This window comes from Sus scrofa, chromosome 9, assembly GCF_000003025.6.
Source record: "Sus scrofa isolate TJ Tabasco breed Duroc chromosome 9, Sscrofa11.1, whole genome shotgun sequence".
Taxonomy (NCBI): domain Eukaryota; kingdom Metazoa; phylum Chordata; class Mammalia; order Artiodactyla; family Suidae; genus Sus; species Sus scrofa.
Window position 1 is genome coordinate 120,718,651 of NC_010451.4, and position 24,081 is coordinate 120,742,731.

At 41.9% G+C, this 24,081-nt stretch overlaps 1 protein-coding gene and 1 long non-coding RNA gene across 4 annotated transcripts in view; both read left to right on the forward strand.

Moving 5' to 3' along the window:
• RALGPS2 (Ral GEF with PH domain and SH3 binding motif 2) overlaps positions 1-6,625 on the forward strand; it is a 162,982-nt gene extending 156,357 nt beyond the window's left edge. The window contains exon 19 of one of the 3 annotated variants that reach the window (XM_021063729.1): positions 917-5,409. In XM_021063729.1, the coding sequence (XP_020919388.1) occupies positions 917-946 (30 nt within the window). In that variant the 3' untranslated portion in view covers positions 947-5,409. Of the gene's footprint in view, positions 1-916 lie in introns of all 3 variants that reach the window. The other 2 variants (XM_021063727.1, XM_021063728.1) reach the window with 2 other exon arrangements.
• On the forward strand, positions 10,113-22,769 carry LOC110255518. Its single transcript, XR_002335949.1, has 4 exons — positions 10,113-11,218; positions 11,589-11,797; positions 17,212-17,490; positions 20,433-22,769. It is a non-coding gene; the product is annotated as an uncharacterized LOC110255518 (long non-coding RNA).

Sequence of the window (24,081 nt, forward strand, 5' to 3'; positions counted from 1 at the left end):
TTGCTATGGTTATATTGTCAAATAATTTTTCATTCAAAAGCTGACAGATATAAGAAATTAATCTTTTTAGTATTCTAGGTTTTCAGAAAAAAAGTTGCTCAAGTATGAGTGAGAACTGCTAAGCTCTTTTGAAAGGCAGAGAATTGACCACTGGTGCATGCATATCTCTACCAGTGCAACTTTGGAGAACTGGTAGTAAAAGTTAAGAGAACTTTTGTAACATGGTTAAACCCTCAACTAATTTTTTTAAAACAGGGTATATTCATATTTCTAAGAATTATTGTCAAATTTTAGGCTTAAATCAAATTAAATTTGATCCATCTTATAAGCAACAAACATTGTATATATAAAACCTATCAATTTTTCAAAGTCACAAAGTGTCAGATAAGAATTTATTAAATAATGAGTTTTATTCTTTTATACTTATTTTCATGATGATTTCACAAAGAAATTCTTAGTAATGTTTGTTATAAAATTTATCTTGCTGGATTTTAAAATTCGCATGTAGGCATTCATTGTAAACCATGCAGTGCGAAAAGAAGTGGTGACAAGCATGTTTGTCTGGAACCTCACCCTACAAGGGCCATACTTGCTGTTTTCTTACTCATCTTTTCACTCAGAGAACATCTGCTGAGCCCCCTGTGTTAGACAAGAAAGAGTCCGTCTCTGCCCTTTCTCCCATCTGGATTTCAGTTGACCAGCGAGCGTAGTAACTCATCTCAGTGATTTTCTCTCGGAAGTGTTCTAGCCTATTTTATTCACGATTCATAAGCAGCTACACTACCTTCCATCACGTTCCTCTTAAAAAATATCTTTAGGTCAGAAAGATTATAGATGTGGGCTTCCTTAAAGTGACAAGGAAACGTATGAAACAGTACCTTGAATACTGTCAGTTTGTAATGCTTCTGTTTTTTAGGTTCCTACAAACTTGATGACTTTTGAGTAAAAGCCTGATGAAGAACAAGATGAACTACTACCCTGACTGAAAGCGAGGACCTGAGGAAAGAGCGCCAGCTACAGACCAACCCTGTGCCAGGAAGAGCCCAGAGGTTCCGTCTCAGCCTTTGGAGTTCTGAACCAAAAAAAAGCACTAATTTCAGGGAATGAAGTGAGATATTCCCAGAGAACAAATTGGAGTTGCAAAGCAAACTGCCATGGACCATGCTTCTTATCTCTGAACTGACCTGTGGAAACCACTGCCTTAAAAGAATGAAAGGAAAACCAACATGAAACACCAAATAGTGTGTGTGAATCTTCTGGCGGTGCTGTGCTTGGGATAGATCGTAGCTAATTTGCATTTCTTTTCACTTTGTACTAATTTTGGAGGGGGGAATCGCCTTTTTTAGATATACTTTAAAAGGAAAACCATTTCTTATGGGTTACATCAGGAGCTAGTACTTGAACGGAGGTGTAAAGATGCTCCGGCGCTTAGTAGGGTTTAACCAGCGCCCTCGCCAAAAGGTTTTTTGACGCCCCCATCGGTCTGCAGCCTCACTTGCTCTCTCACAGCAAGAGTGTGGGAATCAGAAATGTTACTGATGTGAGTTGTTGGAGTTTGTTTGGGATTGGGGGGGGAGGGTGTTTTGTTTTGGATGGGGGGAGGTTTTTTTTAAACACTAAACTTCTGAAACTTAGTACTGTATGGGGAGCATTATTTCCTGCAGGAGGTATAAAGGCTGAGTGTTCACATGCCAGACATTTTTTTCAAGTGGGCTCCAGAAAACGTGGTTGTTTTTAACTGGGTTTAAAGTTTAGCCTTCTCTATATGAATTCATTGTTGGACCACAGATCTGCTTAGTAGAGAACTGTAATCCCGACCTAAACTTTTCTAAGAAGATTTTACAACTCCATTGTTTTCAAATTAATTGGATTACCCCTTCTACCACTCACAGGTGATTTTTATCCTCAAGAGTGATGTATTGAATGTTTTGTCAGGATGTTTTCTTTTACAGTGTTTAATGTGCACAATGCCAGTTATTTTTTTATTATTCATTTTCATTATTTTTGTTCAGTATGAGAGTCAGGATCACATTTGTTTAAAAGAGATTCTAAATATGTGTGTATGCATGTATGTATTTTATTATAAGGCATACAGATTAGTTTTCAAAGGGAAAAAGGTGAGAGATTGAGAGGCTGGGAATTTTAAGTATCAAACTTTCCTTCTTAACCTAACTTTCCTTTATCACAAACATTTTTCTGAAAAACTTACTCTAGGCTCCTACCATGAAACCATATTTTGTCAGTAGTTGATCAAGCAGTTTTCTGAGAGCTCTTCTATGCAATGATGCATTCTTCAACGTCCAAAATAAATGTTGAGTTAAAAAAAGATTTGAAGGTCAAATGCCTTAAGAGTTTTAACAAAAAATGGCGCTTGGACAAAGGCTGTGTGTTGGATGTTTTAAACTCATGAGGCATCATGAATTTCAGGTGTGGCCCAGAGTAAGAAGTGCTTTTTGACGGATGACTTCGAATAGACTTCTGTTACTTTGGGGCTCACCTAAAAATTTTCAGATTGTATTATTTAGAGAATTCTATACTCTTTTAATCATAAATATTTCACCATTGAATCCATGAAACTGAAATAGAAAATATGGCTTATTAGACTAATTAGCTAAAAATCTGCCCATTGGAAAGTGGAAGAGCTTTCTCTGAGTGCTAAGTTTTTTAATTTAGTTTTCTGTTTGGAAAGGATATTAAGAGTTCAGATATCTTTCTTCTCATGTAGCACGTTTGAAATACCATTATTTCTGGTTTTGTGGAAAGTGACATGAGCTGGAGAGGGCAAAATGTGGCCTCTGCTAGCCATTCGCAGCTGTGACCTCCCAGCAGAGTCCACGTCAGGGTGCTTGGATCACGCTGCGCCCTCTACCTAGCCAGCATAGCAGTATTGCTCTGTAGGTGTTGCACATCTGACTTTTGTTAATCATTTTTTAAAACTTTCTCAATTTGTTTATTTCTCTTCAGAAAGAAGTGTTTTTAAACAGTGTATATGCTTTTTAAAGAAAAGTACTGTGGCTGAGAACCCTGTGGATTTTTTATTATGTTGTCTGTCATAAATAAGCTAACATAGATCAGTTGTAGGCTGTGTCTGCAGAGATATGCAGCTGGAAGTCAGAGCCCGACGTCACAACAGTCTTGCCAAAGAGAGAGCCTGAGTGGAAGATGTGTTTGATATTTTTCAGCACTAAGCGTGAGGCTGCTTGCACAGCGTAAGAATAGTGTTCAGATTTGTTGACTAGTCAGTATATAGATTCGTAGCCTCTGACTGACTGAGAGTCTTAACGGTGTAGCAGAAGTCACCGTTGTTTTTCTGTCTTCAGATTTGTCCGTTCAAAAGATGGCTCATTGCTTTTTAAGATGACTTTAGCATTCGAAGCAAAGAGAAGACCAGTGAGAGACATGAACTAAAACAGCGTAGGTGAATTTTGATTTGTGATTCACCAAATGAGACTTAATAATAACCCAAGAAAAAAAAAATGCTGCCAAAATATATTAAATATTTAGGTAGCTTATTAGTGGGAAGATGAAATACTTGTCCTTTTTAGGCCTATCCTTAATAAACTAGGAAATTGGTGACTCAAAAGTTTGAAATTTTCATCAATATGAAGCTCGTTTGTTTCTTTCCTAGTCAAGAGGAACTCATTGGAAATGCCGTTATAATTTAAATTTGTTAGTTTCTGATAAGTATAATGATTGGTATGCTACCAACCTGGTGTAATAGTATAATACCAGCCAAAATACAATTTGAGACACATCTATCTCATTTAACCGTTTATTTGAACATGGAAGCTTATTTTTCAGGCAAAAGAAACATAATAGTTTTTAAAAGTGTAACTGTAAGAATAACTGTATGATGACCTTGAAGAGCACTATTTTTTATTTCATGCCCCCTCTGTGTTTGAGCTCTGCTTATTTTTTTCAGAGGCATTATTTTTACTGTAAGCTCCAAAGTGTAAGAATTAAAAGAACCGATCAAACACAGCTTCCTATTAGATTTTCTTCACTATGTAAATATTATTTGTGTTAACATTACAAAAAGGGATCCAACAGTTGAAGTTTGAATAACATTTTCTCCCCAGGCATGTGCTTCCATGACAAATGCTTTCCTGTGTGGAAAATGCCATATGACTATTGCACTACCTTCTGTGTAGACCGTCTTGGTATTGAGTCTTTCTCTATGGCAAGAACTAGGGTGTCTGTAGCTGCCAAGTTTTTATAAGTGGCTTTATTCCTCTTCGAGTAGATTTATAAAGGAGCCCAAGATGCACTGTTAGAGAGGGGAAAAATGTTTACAGTCTATAGTGTACACACCCTATATATTCGTTGAAGCCAGGGCCCTATAAGAGCAGCCTGGCCTATTGCTCTCTTAGGATGACTAGAATTTAAGTGGCCGAGTGATTCGAGCAGAAGTTTGTGTTTTCTATTTTGGGGGGTTTTTTAGGTTAAATTTGTAAGCTATATACATGCTTTTACTACTGAAAACAAAACTACAGGGCATCATATTAATTAGAAATCAATAATAATAGTAGATTTAATCCATTAACTTTTTAAAAGAGTATATCCACTGTTGATTTCCTTCCTGTTTTCGGAGGCACATTCCTTTATGAGTTTTTAAACCACCATATTCTCTTCTGCAAACAAGGGGTGCCAGTGTTGCTTAATGGAAGATAAATCATCAATTTAAAAAAAAAAAAAAAAAAAAAAAGCCTCTGCTTCAGAGGCCTTGGAAATAATTGGATCCCTTTTTTAAAATGAAGATGAATTCAGCTGTGTCCCAGGGAATCAGTTGTGCTCCTGCTGCTGCTGCGTAAATAGGTGATACTAGGCAAGTGGTGACGTTTGTCTGACTTCCTCAGTCATCTTCTACGGTTTGTTTTTATTTTCTCTCTTTTATATTATTTCTTTCAAACATAGTAAATTTATGATTTTACAGCCAGAGTGGTATTCTGCTTTTTCTAACAAATAGTGTTCTTTAATTACATTGATGATAATTATTTGCCATGTGACGTCAACCAGTATTTTTGGTTTTGCTCCCTTAAAAATGGCTTGTGTCTAAAGTGACTTTTTGTTTCTGTTCAGAGGATTCTGATGAGCTTTTTGACAGCAGTTTTATCACAGCAGTATCTCAAGTTGTAGTATGGGGAAATCTTGGTCAGTGCCTTATCAATTTGAAGACCAATATTAGGGCATCAAGTATGACAAGAATCATTTGCCCTCTTACTCCTCTTATTTCAGGAGTGTGTGCTATTCTCCCTCTCCACCAGCTTACTCTTTCTCACGGCAAGTCTAAGAAAACGTGTACAGATGATGCTCGGTCATTGTTGCATTACTCCTTGGTTTTGAGTGCCCTCCCTGCTCCTCTTCCTCCAGCGAAGAAGATTTAAAAAAAAAAAAAAAAACCCCACCAAATCAGCCTTCAGATGAGCATGAGCACTCCTAAAAACCGTTTGGAAGAACATCCATCCAGCTGAGTTTATTTTTATTTTGTGTTGTTGAAATTGTTGTTTTGAGCATAGATTTAATTATAAGTTCTTTCAGAAAATCCTTAAAAGAATACAGTACAGCCAGAAAGATTTGTTTGGGTTTTATTAAAGCTCCTGAAATCTTGAAATCAGAGTCCCTTTGGCCAGAAATGAGACTTAGTTCAGTACATTCTTATATTTAAATAAGACTCAGAACAAACAAGCAGCCACTTAAGCTACCACTTTCTGTTTACTTGAAAATATTATGTCAGGAAAGTGAAAACAACTCCAAAATATAACTTAAAGTAAGACTAAGCTAGCTTTCTCAGTAACAGCAAAGCTTGGAAATAGTTTGCTTCTCTGAGATTTTGCAAGATCTGGACCTACTGATGTTCAACTGAGTCACGATGCTGCTTTCACATTTTTTAAAGGGCTGGTATGTTCCTGAATAGGCGAGTGGGCATAGTCTTTAAAGCCACTTGCAGGGTTAACTGGTCCTTGAGGGTTTAGTAGAATTTAAATTTTGATTCCAGCCATTTGGACTGCAAAGTAGTGAGGGAATTAAAGGAATACATAATTAGAGTGCTTTGGGATTGCACTTTTTTTAAAAATAGACAAGCAGAAAATTTCATAATTAGCTGTGCTTTAGATATCCAAGAGCAAATATTAATTTCCCCCTGTTAGAACTATTCGCAGATGTAGTCCAATAATAATTGACGTGTTAGGTTGGGTAGAGTAGCTGATACGAAGTCACCAGAACTCTCGAGAGTTTCTACCCCTTGATTATTGAGAAATCCATTGTTTTAAAGCCACCTGAAGTTTGTACATGTGGGGAGGGGGTGGGGAGGTCATGCGCGGTGTAACCTAAAGGAAATAAAAAGCATCTGTGGGGATGACTATCCAGTGAGGATAATGTACAGGAAAACACAAGCCATTTTTATTCTCCTTCATCCCAGTTAACTGGAGGTACTACTGATAAAGCACTTGTTTGCACTATGACCTCCTGGAGTGATGTGCAGCTTGGTTCCTCTCTCGCTTTTTGTTTCTGTTTAATAATGCAATTATGAGTGTGAGATCTTCAGTGTGTTTGCATAAGCTAACTTAAAATGAATTTAAGTACAGTTTTCTGCAATATTTCTATCAGAATAAATTACTTAAAAATATAGATTGTGTGGGGATAATTTGTTTCCATATTTACATTGTTATCATTACCTTTGAACGTGCATTGTATCATTAATTTTTAAATGTTCTAATTTGGGTTTGGATGGTTTTTTTTTTTCTTTCTTTCTCTTTCTAAAATAGTCGGCAATGTTTTTGTTGGTACGGCAGGCATTTTTGTTGGTACGGCAGGCTTCTGTCTGGATAAAACTCAGTTGCTCTTCTCTGTCTTAGTACGAGGATATGCCCCTGGCATGCAGACAGATGGGGCCTCAGAGAATAGAGGTCAAGGGTATAAGATTCCCAACCATATCTCCCCACTCTGAGATGTTAGGATATAACCAGTCCCTAAAGAGGCCCTCTTTGCTAATACAGTATTTCATAGATTCTGAAACATGACACTTTTTCACATCTTTCTGAAAACTATCTTCCAGCCTGTGGTGTCTTAAAATGGAAGAAATACAGAAATACCAGTGTTGAGTCTTGGGTAAGTCATTGGCTGCATGGTTAAGTCATGGTGAGTGAGAAATACCTTCTTGTAAGCCAGTAAACCAAAGAAAGAAATAAGCCAGGTATAGTCATTATAGACAAACTGGCCAGTAAACATAAGAAAAGCTACCTTAAAGAGAACCCCCAGATGGTTCCATGTGGCACAGCAGGTTTCAGATCTGGCGGCGTCACTGCAGTGGCTCAGGTCACCACTGTGTCCCGGGATTGATCCCCGACCCAGGAACTTCCACGTGCTGTGGGTGCAGCCAAAAAGAACCCCCATTTATTTTCTTGCCTTTTTTTTTTGTTTTTTTTTTTTTTTTTTTTTTTTTTTTTTTTGTCTTTTTAGGGCCGCACCCACGGCATATGGAGTTTCCCATGCTAAGGGTCAAATCAGAGCTACAGCTGCCAGCCTTCACCACAGCCACAGTAACACAGGATCCAAGCTGTGTCTGCTCACAGCAACACTGGATCCTTAACCCACTTAGTGAGGCTGGGGATCGAACCCATGTCCTCATGAATACTAGTCGGGTTCGTTACCACTGAGCCAGAGCCCCCGTTTGTTCTCATTGATTATTAAGACCAGTATTTCACCCATGTGGTGCTTGTTTTAAATGACTTCTGAACACCACCCCAAATTGACTAAATCAGAATATGAGAATATTGAATTCAATTTGGACTAATTTGCCCACAGCCCAGGCTCAACTAAAAGCCTGAATTTGCTTTGATCTTGCCTGTTGTAGCAAAGTCGTTCGTCTTGTTTAGGTTCAGACACTGTTAGCATCTATAGTAAACTGTATGGAAGAAAGCCAAGCTGCTGTTTTTACAGCCAGAAGCTATTCTTAGATTTTAATATGGAAACAGGAGCCTTTTCCGTCAGATGTGGAAGAAAAACCTAGAGATTCTCTGTGAGTTTCTTACCTCCTAAGCCGTTAACAGTGAAGTACAATCAGTGGGCAAACCTCTGCTGAGACCTAAGTTCTGCAGTAGCCATGTTTTTTGACCTTAGGCAAAGCTCAGTCACGTTTTAACAAATCTTAACAACTACACAAACATAGGATTAGGATTTCAATGTTGAAAGAGATAAATGACTGGACCTTGTTATGTGGTCATATCTCCCTGGGCCTTTGGGATAGTCGGCCTACAAAAAAGTCCAGATTATGGCCTTGTGCACTTTGAATTGAGACCTTTGGTTCTGGCCTAACTTACTGTGACACAGCTAATTATGCTGTATGTCTCATTTCAAATCAAGATAATTCACTGCACTGGGGCAATGTAAATTTTATCATGATTCCTTAGTTTTACTAAATTAAAACTGCCTCCCCTCCTAAAGGAAGGCTCAGGTCTGGCCTTATGTTTTTCCTCCCTTAAGAAGAGACTTGTATTGAAGTTCCCATTGTGGCTTAGTGGGTTAAGAACCCAGCACAGTGTCGTGAGGTTGTGGGTTTGATTCGTGGCCTCACTTAGTGGGTTAAGGATGCATCATTGCTGCAAGCTGCGTTTTAGGTCACAGATGCAGCTCAGATCTGGCATTGCTGTGGCTGTGGTGTAGACTGGCAACTACAGATCCGATCTGATCCCTAGCCTGGGATCTTTGTATGCCACAGGTATGGCCCTAAAAAAGCCAAAAAAAAAAAAAAAAAAAAAAAGACTTGTAGTCTGTGTTCTATTTTCCCATTGGTTAGAATCATCCATGGATGCCCTTTGTTCTGTGAGCTTCCTGCCGAAAGAGGCCTCTGCACTAAAGGTATTTGATAGGGCTTATGTCTGATGGTGACTTTGTTACCAGGCTAAACCCGAGTCCATTCACCTGCACCCAGTAAAGCCAATCTACTGTTAGCATCTATTGCAGGACACCAAGCAAGGAGAACAGGCAACTCCTGCTCAAAAGACCCAAACTCCCGGATGGCTTTCAGGGAAAGAGGTGCATGGTTCATGATCTGCTTGTGCCCAGTTCTCAGATTGGCTGGCATCAAGGTGAAGTTTCAAGCATCATCAACCTTCTGGTTTCAACTAGTCTCTGTTATTATGGTCAGTAGTTTTCATCTGGCGGTGGTTTGCTTCCTGTAAAATTAGCTTAGGACTGTGTTTCAGGCCTTTATATGTTTTAGGGAACTGGGAGTTTAATGATTCGCTGTGTGGCAGGTTTATAGTCTAAACTGTTTAGCAGTTCCCTGGCCCAGCAGCTATTCTTTGCTTCCACATCTGCACATTTCCTATCACTGTTTCTTGCATCAGCCATTTGAGACTCAAGCAAAGAGCCTTTTACCTCAAAGGACAGGGACACAGGGGCTTGTACATGGTTTCAACTTGACACTGCTCTCTGTTGCATTTCAAGCTTATTTTACCTACTCCCTCGGTCCGACCTCAAAAGAGGGAAAGGGAACATATCAAATGATGTGTGTCTCATAACCTAGTGAGCGGTGTATTTTGAAGCAGTGAGGACTTCTTATGTAACACCCACAGCAGTTTAGAAACCATCCATAAATACTTGTTTCCAGTGGAGCTAATGAGCGTATCAGCCTAATTTAACTTGTAGGAGTGAGACCTCTCCAATAATGTCTATCCCAAATCGTCTTTCTTCTTTATACTTCTAGTTTGTTTGTGTATCTCTCTTTGGGCTATCTACTTAATCGTTCACAATGGAATTGTCTCCATATTTATTTAGATCAGTGGTTCTCAACCTTGGCTGCCATTCAGAATCATCCAGGGAACTTTTAAAAATTGGAAAGCCTGGGCCGCACACCAGACCCGTTACATAAGCACTGGGGGGGATGGGGGGGGGAAACAGTAGGATCCAGGCATTAGTAATTTCTCCAGAGTCCCTCAGATGACATGAATGTGTAGCCAGGGTTAAAAAACATTATTATTTTTTCTCTTTTTTCCTTTTTTTTTTCTTTTTTTTTTTTCTTTTAGGGCTCCATCTACAGCATATGGAAGTTTCTGGGCTAGAGATCAAATGGGAGCTGCAGCTGCAGGCCTATCCCACAGCCACAGCAACACCGCAGCTTGCAGCCGTGCTAGATCCTTAACCCACTGAGCAAGGCCGGGGGTCAGACCCGCATCCTCAAGGAAACTAGTCAGGTTCTTAAGCTGAGTCACAACGGGAACTCCAAAAACCAGTTTTTAGATGGTTGTTTTCCAAACATTCCAAGCGCTTTAGGACATTTGCTTTCAAACACCAGAGCATATCAGAATCCCCAGGAGGGCTTGTTAAGATTTAGATTGCTGGTCCCACCTCCCCGCCAGAGTTCCTGATTAAGCAGGTCGGGGGTGGGCCCTAAAAATGTTCCGTTTTTAACGAGGTCCAGGTGATGCTGATGGTGCTGGTTTTCGGGCCGCACTTTGAGAACCATGGGAAATAGAAACTGCGTTAGAAAAGAAAGACTGGAGGGCCCATCCTCAGTGCCCGCCAAGCTGTGTGTGTGCAGCTTCATCCCAGTGCAGGTGATGGATGGGGAGCACGAGCCTATGTGCTGGCTGGTAGGAGGGCACAAAAGGAGAAGACAGCACCCCAGAACCCCGAGGAAGCCTCGGGATGGAAGGAGGCAGGGCCTGGGGCTAGGCAGCGGCAAGGTTGCCAGCAGCTGTGGAGTGGCGGAGAGGCGGGGGCTGGGGAGCCTTCACCCTTATTTGATCTCTGGCCCAGCTCCCATCGCCCCCTGCAGCTCAGTGCTGACCTCTGCAAGACTGGAGCAATAGCAGTGTTTGGACTGCTTGTATTTGTTCAAAAAGCAGTCCTTTCAGAACATCCGTGATCCCCTTTTCATCCCTCTAACAACAACAAAATATTTTGAAGCGGCAGGAAGAAAATCATTCCGGATTTGAGAGCCTTCAGCAGGGTCATGTGCTCCAAGGCATAGCCTTCACCACTCCCTGTAATCTTGTCACCGATTTTTCTCCACTCCTTTCTTTACCAGCTTAGGTGTCCTGATGTGACACCTAGAACCAAGGGTCCCATTTTATGACCCAAGACGGAAGCTGTCCCGGAAGCAAAACGGTCTCAAACAGCAGAGGGAAAGATGGAAAGAACCTAGGACTTCAATGATTGTCTCGTGCTGCTGAAACAAACCAACTCTGGGAGAGTCCAGCTTCTGGACGTCTTCCATGTAATAATCCCTTTTTTTTTGTTTGTTTGTTTGTTTGTTTGTTTGTTAAGAAAAGAGGGCAGAAGGAAAGGGAAGATAAAAAGGAAACAGAAAGAAAAGGGAGGGAAGAGAGAAAAAAGAGGTGGGATAGAAAAAAGAAAAAATCCCCCGCGCAGAAGTGGCCCTAGAAATGACAAAAAGACAAAGAAAAAAAAAAAAAAGTAAAAGGGGAAAAGACAGACATAGGTGTGCTGGTAAGGAATGACAGAGCTGCAAAAACTGATAGAGAAATCTCTTGCAAGATTGATTTATTAATTCTTAAACGTACAGCCAAGTGGTATTAACAGTCTCAAAATAAGTGAGAGAAACCTTTTTTTTTTTTTTTTAATAGGAAATGCAGCTTCTACAGGTCATAAAGGTGTAAAGATGGGGCACGCTGGCAGGGATGGATCCCTGGCCGGAGAGTCCGAAGCCCCTTCCACCCCTGCAGCTCTTCTCCAAAGGGAACACTCTGTTCCTTTCCTTGGGTGAACCAGACTCAGGCCCCTGCTGGTTCTTGAGTCAGCGGGGAGGCTGACCCAGCAGCCGCCTCCTGGCCAGGTCAGTTCAGTGTCTGGGCTCTCTCTGGGCCCTGTCGTCCTTTGCTGAAAGCACCAGCTTCTTCAGCGATGCTGAATTCTCATGAAATGTTAGAGCCTCGTTGCTTTTGTTGCTTTTGTTTGCCTCATTGCTTTTGTTTTGATGTGTCTTAAAATAATTAGGCTTTTATTCTCACATTATTTCCATTCACCCCTCCCGGCTAATGAGGCATCTAACTCACCACACCAGGGCAGGGCGTGCTACTATGGTATCCAGTAAACAGTCGCTAAACAAAGCCAAAAGGCCTGCTCAGATCAAATTCCCTTTTGTACTTGCTCTTACATCTGTCCTGAGCTAGGCAGTTGCTGTCAAAAAAATGAAATCCACTGCACCTCTATGAGGAGTTTAAGAAAAGCAGCCGTTTGGACTTTTTCCAACAACTTCCTTGCAACAGCTTCATTATCCATTTGCTAGTTAGCAAGTTGGTCTAGGAAGAAGTCTTCTTTTACTCTTGGAAAGTATGCACTTGGAAATGCCCAGTAAAAACCAGTATGTGCTGAACGCCTGCTCCCTGCCAGATTCCGAGGGATGGGACAGCATCGCACAGTCAGGCTGGGAACATGGGGGCCGAGGAGAACCAACCAAGAGGCCTGGTGAGCGATCGGCTGCCTGAGACCAGCAGAGCATGTCACCCAGCAGTTGAGGTCAGGCAGGGTCCCTGGGAGGAAGGGACATACTTCCCTGTCTGAGGGCGACTACCTCCCTGTCACCCAGTCCTTGCACATGGAGCCCAAACCCACTCTAGGCAAAGGTGGCTAAGCAGCTGGTCTCCTGTCCAGCCCCCTGCGTTTTCCTTCAGACACTGCTGTCAATTCCCAGTGTATTTCACAACTTAGCAGTTCGATGCCTTGGTTATACTCTTAATTCCTTTTCTACACAGAATCTCAATACTCCTTATAATAATAACCCTGGGAGGAAGGAATACTTCTTCCCAAGTAACAACAGGAGAAGTCAGGTTAAGGAATTTGCCTAAGTCACCCAGCAAGGGGTGAAGCCAGGTGGAGGATGGGACCCATGGGCCTTTCAGAGCTGTAATTGCAATTTGGCGCCCAGGGCTAATAGCACAAAAGCTCAGCAAATTATATTGTGATTTATTATGTGCCTCAAAGAACAACCAGCAGCTTCCTGTTTTAGCTGTTCTTGCTTAGGACAGTTTCTAACTGAAGAAATTCATGTGCTGTCAACATGTAAATGTCATCCTTTTGTTTGTTTCAACATCTGTGCCAGGCCAGAGCCTCCCTATGGGCCTCACATGGACTGTGCTGAGTCTGATCCCTGGAGTTCTGCAACCTCACTGCAAACACAAAACACAGAAGAGCTAGCACAGACCATCCCAAGTTGCTTAAATGTCCCATGTCCATGCTAGACCAGAAAAGTTCTGTGTGATCAGAAGGAGAAGTGCCCTGTTGTGGCCTAAAGAGGTTGGGGAGGCTGAAAGGAGGCGACCAGATTGATGTTGGACAGGATTTAGGGCCGGAGGGGAATTGAAAGCGAGAAATGGAAGCATACAATTGAGGCTGGGACGGGAGAGGACATTGACAAGAGGCAGGATGAAAAGTTGGAAAAGCACGTTGGAGCCAAACTGGTCAGAAATTTCACTACCAGGATGAGGAGCCGAGGGTGGAAGCTGGGAGAAGAGGCTGGAAGTGATGCCCCAAGAGAGAGCATGAAAACCTGTCCTAGAGTGGGAGGGCAGGGGAGAAAAGCCAGAAGCATGCTGAAGGAAGCGTGGGCCCCTGTCCCAGGCACCCCGAATCCCTGCTCTCTGGTGAACAGTATAACTAACTGGGAATGATGATTAACTGCTAAGGGGCAGGCCACGTTGGCTCTTGCTGGCTCTACAATACCTTTTCTAGAAAAAAAAGTGTTACAAAGTTGCCAGTGTCCACTCCCAGCCTCTTGGATGATCAGCTGCCTACTTCACTCAATTCCTCCTGTCAACCGTACTTAACTCCCTCAGCCTGTTCACTTATCTATAAAATCAGCATAAAATGATTCGCCTGCCTAGAGTTATTGGGGGGTTGAATGAGATAACGCACAGAAAATGCAAAGGACCGGGCTGGGCACCAGGAAACATCCACCACATATGAGCCACCTGTGTGACAATCTGCTCCCTTGATCAGTTGGAACCAGCGCCTCCCAAGCCCTGAGCGTGCTCTCTGAGGACTCGCCACTGTGGAAAGTGGCTCTTTTTCACTTTCTCTGGGAAACATTAAGCACTAGCAAACCAGCAATCAAGTGCATTTAAAGTGTGAGCCCTCTTGAGTGTCGCCCATAAGTGAATTGGACCCAGGCAGCTTTTAAACAAGAGGGTCAGAAGTAGTTGCATTCTGACCGTGACGTGTGATGTCATAGTTCCTTATATATACTATTGCTCTGCATTCAGCCTTTTCTTGTCCCTCTGTGTTTATGCTCTGATGTCCTAGAGCCAAGCTGTCAGTGAGCTCCTGGATGGGAATCTGAGATGCTTTGGACCTCCTCCTGGAAGGGCCTGAGCATCCTGGAAGGGCCCTTCACACTGGACTCCATTCAGTCCATCCTCCCTTGACAGGCCATGCTATTATGTCATGTTATGCAATCCTCATGTCAGCCCCATGAGGTAGGAAGTGTTAAATACATTGTTATATGTGAAGAAATAGAATCTTGGTGGAAGGATCTTGCCCACACTTATGCTTCTGCCCAGCCCTGCAACCAGAAATCTACCTCTTATATATGTCCCTGAGGCCCTGGCTTTCTTGCACATGCTTCTTTCCCAGGCTGTCGCTCTAAGCCTCACAGTAAGCCTGGTACAGCTGCTACTATGATTTTCAGGTTTAGCATTTTTTGTTGCTGCTACAGGATGCTTGAGAAGTCTGTTTCATAATGGTGATTTGCTCTAATCATTACCTATAATCTGTGTACTTGGGAATAAATGTAAATACTGCAAGCTCATATCAGCCCCAAATAGTATCTTATTTCATGACAAGTAAACGACATGTTGAATGAAAACAAAAGCTGGAGGACGGGGTAAATAGTAAATGGAATTTCTTGCTCACCACTGAAGAAAGTAGGATAGCAGAATTAAAATGGGTTAAAGACCCAACGTTGTCTCTGAGGATGCAGGTTCAGTCCCTGGCCTCACTCAGTGGGTTAAGGATATGGTGTTGCCACAAGTTGCGGCATAGGTCAAAGATGCAGCTTAGATCTCGTGTTGCCATGACTGTGGTGTAGGCCAGCAGCTGCAGCTCCAATTTGACCCCCAGTCTGGGAACTCCATATGCTGCAAGTACTGCCTTAAAAAAAAAAAAAAAAAAGAAAGTAGGATGACGTGGAGAGTCGATTCAGACAGAAACTAAAGATCAAACAACAGAACACTTTAGCTTGTTTTAATTATGTTTTTACGGTTGGATTCCGAAGAAGATAAATTGTATTTTCACTTCTCCACTTTCCAAATATCTTTGCTTATAAAGTCAGTTTATTGAGTGTCAAACTAAGGAATTTAAACCATGCATTGTATGCATGTATGTATAATTTAGAACATATAGTCATGTATCTGTGATTAATATGCGAAGGCCCTTAAGGGATAAAGTAAACAGCATGCAAGAAGAGATGGGCAATGTAGGCAAAGAGATGGAAATCCTGAGAAAGACCCAAAAAGAAATGCTAGAGATGAAAAACACTGTAATGGAAATGAAGAATGCCTTTGATGGGCTTATTAGTAGACTGAACACAGCTGAGGAAAGAATCTCTGTGCTTGAGGCTATTTCAATAGAAGTCTCCAAAACTGAAAAGCAAAGAGAATAAAAGCTGGAAAAGAAAAGCAAAAACTAGATCAAAACAAAAACAAAAACCCAAGGTCTATGGGACAACTACAAAAGGTATAAACTATGAGGAATCAGAAAACAGAAGGAGAAAACAGAGAAAATTGAACCAAAGAAACGTAGGAAACAGCAATGACTGAGAATTACCCCCAAATTAATGCCAGATACCAAGTTATAGATCCAGGAAACTCAGAGAACATCAAGGAGGATAAACGCCTCAAAAAATCTACAGCTAAACATACAGAGCATTTTCAAATTCAGAAAACCAAAGGTAAAGAAAAAAAATTCTTTGTAAGATTTTTATTTTTTCTACTATAGTTGATTTACAATGTTCTGCCAATTTCTGCTGTACAGCAAAGTGACCTAGTCACACACACATACACATATATATATAAAATCTTCCATTATGTTCCATCACAAGTGATATAGTTCCCTGTGCCATACAGCTGATCTCATTGCTTATCCACTCCAAATGCAATGGTTTGCATCTACTAACCCCAAACTCCTAGTCTATCCCAATCCCTCCCCATCCCCTTTGACAACCGCAAATCTGTTCTCCAAGTGCATGAGTTTCTTTTCTCTAGAGAGATTCATTTGTGTCATTTATTAGATTCCAGACATAAGTGATATCATATGGCATTTGTCTTTCTGACTTATTTCACTTAGTATGAGAGTCTCTAGTTCCATCCACATTGCTGCAAATTGCATTATTTTGTTCTTTTTTATGGCTGAGTAGTATTCCATTGTATACATATACCACATCTTAATCCATTCATCTATTGATGGGCATTTAGGTTGTTTCCATGTTTTGGCTATTGTGAATAGTGCTGCAATGAACACAGGGGTGCATGTATCTTTTTCAGTGAAAGTTTTGTCCAGATATATAGCCAGTAGTAGGATTGATGGGTCATATGATAGTTCTGTATTTAGTTTTCTGAGTTACCTCCATACTATTTTCCATAGTAGTTGTACCAATGTACATTCCCACCAACAGTGTGGGGGGGTTCCCTTTTCTCCACACCTTCTCCAGCATTTGTTTATTTGTTGAATTGTTAATGATGGCCATTCTGACCAGTGGTACCTCATTGTACTTCACTGTAGTTTTGATTTGCATTTCTCTAATAATTAGTGATGGTGAGCATTTTCTCATATGTCTGTCGGCCATCTGTATATCTGCTTTGGAGAAATGTCTATTCGGGTCTTCTGCCCATTTTTCAATTGTTTTTGTTTTGTTTTGTTTGTTTGTTTGTTTTTTGCTATTGGGTTGTATAAGTTTTTTGTATGTTTTAGAGATTAAGCCCTTGTCAGTTGTACCATTTGAAACTATTTTCTCCCATGCCATAGGTTGTCATTTTTTTGTTTGTTTATTTCCTTTGCTGTGCAAAAGCTTGTAAGTTTGATTAGGTCCCATTTGTTTATTTTTGTTTTTATTTCTATTGCCTTGGGAGACTGACCTAAGAAAAGAGTTGTACAGTTGATATCAGAGAAGGAAAAAATTTCTGAAAGAAACCAAAGGGAAAAAAACACCTGCTATATAGAGAATCAAAGATAAGAATTAATCCAACTTCTACACAGAAACCATGCAAGCAAGAAGAGAATGGAGTGAATGTTACAAGTTTTCAGAGAAAAAGCTACCAACCCAGAAGTCTGTACTCTGCAAAATTATCCTTGAGAAGTAACAGAGAAAAAGACTTTCTCAGAGAAAAAAAAAAAAAAATTGAGGAAATTTGTTGCCAACAGAACTGCCTTGGAAGAAAAGCTAAAAGAAGTTACATAAAGAGAAGGAAATTACCATGGGTTGGAAACTCAGCTCTGCATGAAGAAAGGAAGAGCATCAAAGAAGGAAAAGTCAAGGTAAAATGAAAACTTTTATTTTTCTTATTCTTAGATGATCTAACATAAGTTTATTCAAAATAATACTAACAGATTATGTATGCTTATGTATCATATGTATCTTATGTATCTATCTGTATATATACACACATATACTTATGAGCATGTGTATGCTGATATAATAAGTGAAATGAATGCCAGTAGTGATACAAGGGACAGGATGGAGTAAATAGGATTTTTTTTTAATTAGGATTATTTTGTTATTATGAGGTACACACACAACCTGAGAAATGGTATAGTGTTATTTGAAAGTAAACTTGCATTAGTTATAAATGTATATCCTAACTTTAGGGGAACCACTTAAAAAAAAGAAGAAGAAGAAGTATAACTGATACCTTTAAAAAGTAGAAAATGGAATTATATAAAATTCTCAATTAAAATCGCAAAGGGCAGAATAAGCACAGAAGACAAAAACAGCACCAAAAAACACTGGCAACAAACAGAAAACAGTAGCAAATAAGGTAGCTACTGATACCAATAATATCTTTGAGGCTGATCATCATGGGCGTTCCCATTGTGGCTCAGCAGTAATGAACCTGACTGGTGTCCATGAGGATGCAGGTTTGATCCCTGACCTCACTCAGTGGGTTAAGGATCCGGCATTGCCCGTGAGCAGTGGTGTAGGTCACCGACACAGCTCAGGTCCTGCATTGCTGTGGCTGTGGCGTAGGCTGGCAGCTGCAGCTCCAATTCAACCCCAAGCCTGGGAACTTCCATATGCTGTGGGTGCAGCTGTTAAAAGAAAAAAAAGAGAGAAAGAGAGAGAGATGGATCATCAGAGTAGATAAAAAGGACACACCGTGTGGTCTACAAGAAACCTACTTTAAATATAAAGACAACTTGATCCCCTTGCTGTACAGTGGGAAAATTTTTTAAAAATTTAAAAAATATATAAAGACACATAGAGATAAATAAATGGATGAAGAAAAATATACCATGCTAACAGTAATCGAAAGAAGGAATGGCTATATTAATTTCAATCAGAGCAGACTTCAAAGCAAGAAATTTATCAAGGATAAACAAGGGTGTGATATAATGATCAAAGGGTCAATACTCCAAGAAGACATAGAAATCCTTAATGTACACGCACCTAACAGAATGTCAGACTATGTGAAAAGTGCTTGTTAAGCACGAATCAGGGAAAGAGTGTTGAGTATGTGGCTCAGATTCTGGAAGAGCCTTCTGGAACGCCTTCTCTACCATTCTCCTGACACCCCTGGGTAAATACTACTGTGATTCTTACTATTCGGCCCTCTTCTTCTAGGCTGGGTACAGGATCTTTTGTATCTACCATTTGATTCTCTTCAAATAATGTGAACTTATTACAATTTACTTTGTCATTACTTTATGTAATGTAAGCTTCCAGTAAGTTTTTGTTTATCTGATCTTAATGTAGCAAACCACAAAATCCTCAGCAATAAATTTGCAAAATCTCCTCTAAGGCAGGTTGCATCTGCAGATGGTTAATCTCAATTACATTGTGTCCTATTAGCAACTTCCTTCAATGTCAGACAATGTCTGACCATGTCCCCAATGTCTGGAGGTGCTCTCTATATTGCCCGCACAGACAACTAATGTGTTTTCAATTCTAAAAGTGCTAAAATATCCAGTCAGTTGTAATGGAACATGATAGAGGATAATGTGAGAAAAAGACGGGGTCACTTTACTGTACAGTAGAATTTGACAGAACACTGTAAATCATCTATAATGGAAAAAATAAAAATCATAAAACAAAAGTAAATAAAGTGAGCTCTAGTATACAGAAAAAAAATTAAAGTGCTAGAAGATTCTGGAGGGAAAGAGGAACTACATTTATATTGTCTTGAAACATACATGACTACACAGAGGCTGGTCTCACATGATTCTTCTTTTTTTGTTTTGTCTTGTTTTTTGTCTTTTTAGACAAAAAGGAAACTTCCCACAGCATATGGAAGTTTCCAGGCTAGGGGTCGAATTGGGGCTGCAGCTGCCAGCCATAGCCACAGCCACATGGGATCCAAGTCACATCTGCAGCCTACACCACCGCTCATGACAATGGCAGATCTTTTTTTTTTTTTTTTAATAATTTTTTTTTATTTTCCCACTGTACAGAAAGGGGGTCAGGTTATCCTTACATGTATACATTACAATTACATTTTTCCCCCACCCTTTCTTCTGTTGCAACATGAGTGTCTAGACAAAGTTCTCAATGCTATTCAGCAGGATCTCCTTGTAAATCTATTCTAAGTTGTGTCTGATAAGCCCAAGCTCCCGATCCCTCCCACTCCCTCCCCCTCCCATCAAGCAGCCAAAAGTCTCTTCTCCAAGTCCATGATTTTCTTTTCTGAGGAGATGTTCATTTGTGCTGGATATTAGCTTCCAGTTATAAGTGATATCATATGGTATTTGTGTTTGTCTTTCTGGCTCATTTCACTCAGTATGAGATTCTCTAGTTCCATCCATGTTGCTGCAAATGGCATTATGTCATTCTTTTTTATGGCTGAGTAGTATTCCATTGTGTATATATATCACATCTTCCGAATCCAATCATCTGTCGATGGACATTTGGGTTGTTGCCATGTCCTGGCTATTGTGAATAGTGCTGCAATGAACATGCGGGTGCATGTGTCTTTTTTAGGTAGAGTTGACAATGGCAGATCTTTAACCCACTGAGCAAGGCCAGGGATCGAACCTGCATCCTCATGGATCCTAGTCGGGTTTGTAACCTGCTGAGCCACAACAGGAAATCTCTACATGGTTCTTCTTTTATGTCTGATGTAGCTCAGGTGTACGGACAGCTGACATCCTGGAGCTCATAGTAACAGAGTGCCTATTGGCATACTTGAATATCTAATATCTGTGTGCTACTGTAACAAAGTACCATACATTGGCTGGCTTAAACAGCAGTCATTTACTTCTCACAGTTCTTGATGCTGAGAGGTCCCAGATCAAGGTACCAGCAGATTCTGTTCCTAGGAGAACTCTCCTCCTGACTTGCAGACAGGCAGCTTGCTGTGTGTTCAGACGTGGAAAGAGGTGAGCTCTGATTTCTTCCTCTTCTTAAAAGGGCCCTAATTCCATCCCAGGAGCCCCATCCACATCACCTAATCTAATTATCTACCAAAAACTTCTCCTCCAGCTACTGTCATATTAGTAGCTAGGGCTTCAAAATATGGGTTTGGGGAGGACACATTCAATCCATAGAAAACACCACTGGGTTCTTTTTGCCAGGTATTTTCTATCAAGTGGAGAAATGGTTGAAAGTTGTCAGTATGCATACAACTGGTTTGGGTGCAGAGCCCAAATGAATGGTAGCACAGAGAGGTTTGTTTTCTAACCAGCCTCTTAAATGAGCATCAGCTAAAAGGGAAAGGAAATTGAGGTCCCTCGACATTAGACCATGCTTTTGCTGAGGGCAGTGCAGGGTCCTTTAAGGCCACATTTGGAGACAGCACTAGACCTTTCTTTCCATCCCTCATCTGCTCCTCTGGACTCCAAAGCACTGCCTTGCTCCAAAAAGGAAAATTAAAAACACAAATTCTCAAGTGGTTTGATAGTAATTCAGCCCAGCAAATTTTACTTTCCATTAAAAGTCACCAGCTGTCATGTGCTTCACTTTAAGTGGAAATAACTTGCTCTCAAAGAACATTTATCAATTGATGTCACTTATTAGTCTTATTTTCTCCTAATGAAAAATGGATTTGCATTAGTGCGACTTTGGTGACAGGAAACCCCTGGATGGAGGCTCAACTTGATGATCCGCCCCCACCCTGGGGAAAGCTAATGGCTCTACCAGCCAGCTCAGCGGATTGACACTGCGGTCAGGGGAAGGGACTCTGGGGGAACAGAGCAGAGCATTGGCGATAATGTTCGATCCTCTTGCGAGGGAATGAGCTCACAGTGCCTCTTCCCTTAAAAAACAAATGAGAAAACTGCGATTAAAAATGCTGTAGAGCAGTTCTCTTGTGTTTGCAGCAGGTTGAGGATCTGGCGTTGTCACTGTGGTGGCTCAGGTCACAGCTGGGGGTGGGTTTGTTCCCTGGCCTGGGAACCTCCACATGCCGTGGGCACAACAACAACAACAACAAAATCCTATATAGCACAGGGAACGCTATTCAATATCCCATGATAACCTGTATGGGAAAAGGATCTGAAAAAAAAAAAAAAGACTTTCCAGTGTTGAGTTTTGGCGAGAAGATTAAATATTTTAACGTTATTAGCAGTTTGAGGGAGGCAGCCCTCCTCATACGCATGTGCTCAGAGCCTGTCACAACTGAGACCAGATCCAGCCAGGGCTCTTCTCAGAAGTGTTACTGGGGACCTGCCCCTATGTCCAAGTGCCTCGAATCTCTTGTCTGTGGCCAGTGGAATAATCTCTTCAAGAACAAAACAAAGCAAAAACAACCTCTGGACTGAAGCTCCCTGAAGCCTGAACCATGTCATGTGCAGCTGTGACTCCGTGGCACCTGACCAAAGAGCTTGTACCCTCGGGAGCTGCCTGCAAGGGAACAGCTCTGCAGACAGAAGGCAGGAGGGTGAAGCCTAGGACCACCCAGCTTTACCTACTGGGCAGCCACGGGCTCTTCTAGGGTCACTCCAGCAAGGTCCCAACCCACTGAAAATGACCTGCAGGGACGAGAGACATGGGGAGCTAATTAAACCAATGACACAAGGAAACAGGAAATGAACAACTCCAGCCCTGAGCAGCCTCCCAGTCCTGAGCGCTGGAGGCACCCTTGACCTGTGTCCTCAGAAGGGCTGGATGGGCTCTCTTGCCTCACCAGCCCCCAACGTGCACAGGACGAGCATCACACACACCACTGATGGGAGAGCTCCCGGGGCAAATGGCTTAGTCCAAACCTGGGGCCATCACCAGCGCCCTTCCAGCTGAGGCAAAGTTCCCCCAAGACCCCTGTCTCCACGCTCACAGTGAGGGCTCAGAAGTGCCCAAGAGTTTCTGGATAATGTCCTCGATGACAGACACCCAAGCACTGTCCTCCAAGCACAGCGCTGGGGCGGTCGCCAGGGAAGATGCCCCTGGCAGCTCCCATCCACGCAGCTGGGGCAGCTCCAGGAACACTAAATTCTGGCCCCGCTTGCAGCCAAGCCTGGTTACTTTAGATTCCCTCTCCTCCCCGCTTGGCTTTTCAAGCAGGAGCCAGCCAAGGTATTCGTCATATTTCCTAGCTACCCTGCTGCTTGATTTATGCTCCAGTGGGGCAGGGGCAAAGACTCCAGGGGGAGGGGCAGGTGAAGGCAGGGCGGGGGTGGGGGTTGAGGGGGGCGCTGGAGGGTCCTGCCACCCCAGGGGTCCCTGGAAGGGGCCCTGGTTTGAGGATCGAGTCTGTTCAGTCCAGTGGGTGCTGAGGAACCTATAGGCTCCATGGACTTCAGGGGAAGAGACACAGTCTCTCTCTTTCTCACTGCGAGATGTGGCCATAAAAGGAGTGAGGTTTCATCTGCCCTCAGGCTTCACCTAAAAGGGCTTTCAGAAAAATTTCCAGCCTTGTCCTGTGGGACATTGGATGTGGTCTCACTGGCCAAAGAGAAAACGAGCAACAGATGAAGCCCGTGCGGATGCAGGGGCCAAAACCGAAATGTAAATCACCTCCAAATATGTGCTGCTCCCTCCAAAGCCTCTCTTGGCTCTCCTCAGAGGATCTTTGACTGGAGACTTTCCCCCATGGGGTGGGGGGGTCTGCTGCTGATATGTGGGAAGACATTTGAGGGCCCACGTTGCATGAAGACAGAGCCTTATCATTCACTGTGCTTTAATGTGTCTGTTGCGGTGACTCTAAATGGTTGAAATACCGACTGCCCCTCTTGCTTAAACTAATTCCTGTAGGACGCTCCCATAAAAGCTCAAGATGCTGTCATCCAAGATGAATAAAAATGCCTCTTTTTATTCCACTGCATATGAAAACATGAGATCACTGGAATATATTTAGACTGAGATTTGGCAGCCTCTCCATGTTTACAATTCTTGGACTCCAAGCTCTAATGTGAATCGGAGGCACTCTCCTCTCTGCACCTTCTTTTCTTTCTCTGAGAAGGTGAAGGCCTGTTCCAAGAGTTTAGAATCCCTTCTCTTGTTAGTTCCTGAAGTTAACTTTGCTCCGTAATTAACGAGGTGCTCAGGACCACTGACCAGCTCCAGAGGTGGCATCTTGAGGTGTTAATGTGTCTGTGTGACCACTGAAGATGCTCCCCACCGGGGCAGAGCATCCATTGGGTTTGATGAGAAGCTGTAAAAATACTGACTTGGAGTTCCCACTGTGGCTCAATGGGATCAGTGGCATTTCTGCAGCGCCAGGACGCAGGTTTAATCCCTGGCCCAGCGCAAGGGGTTAAAGGATCCAGTGTTGCCGCCGCCACGGCATAGGTCACAGCCGTGGCTCAGATTCAGTCCCCGGCCTGAGAACTTCCATATGCCACTCTTGCAGCCATTTAAAAAACATACAATTTTAAAAAATCAAAATACAGATTTTCCTCAGTTCTTCCACTCGTAGCCTGGTCTAATTGCATCAGGTGAAAGTCTAAAATGCCTTATAGTCACTGACTCTTGTTATTACA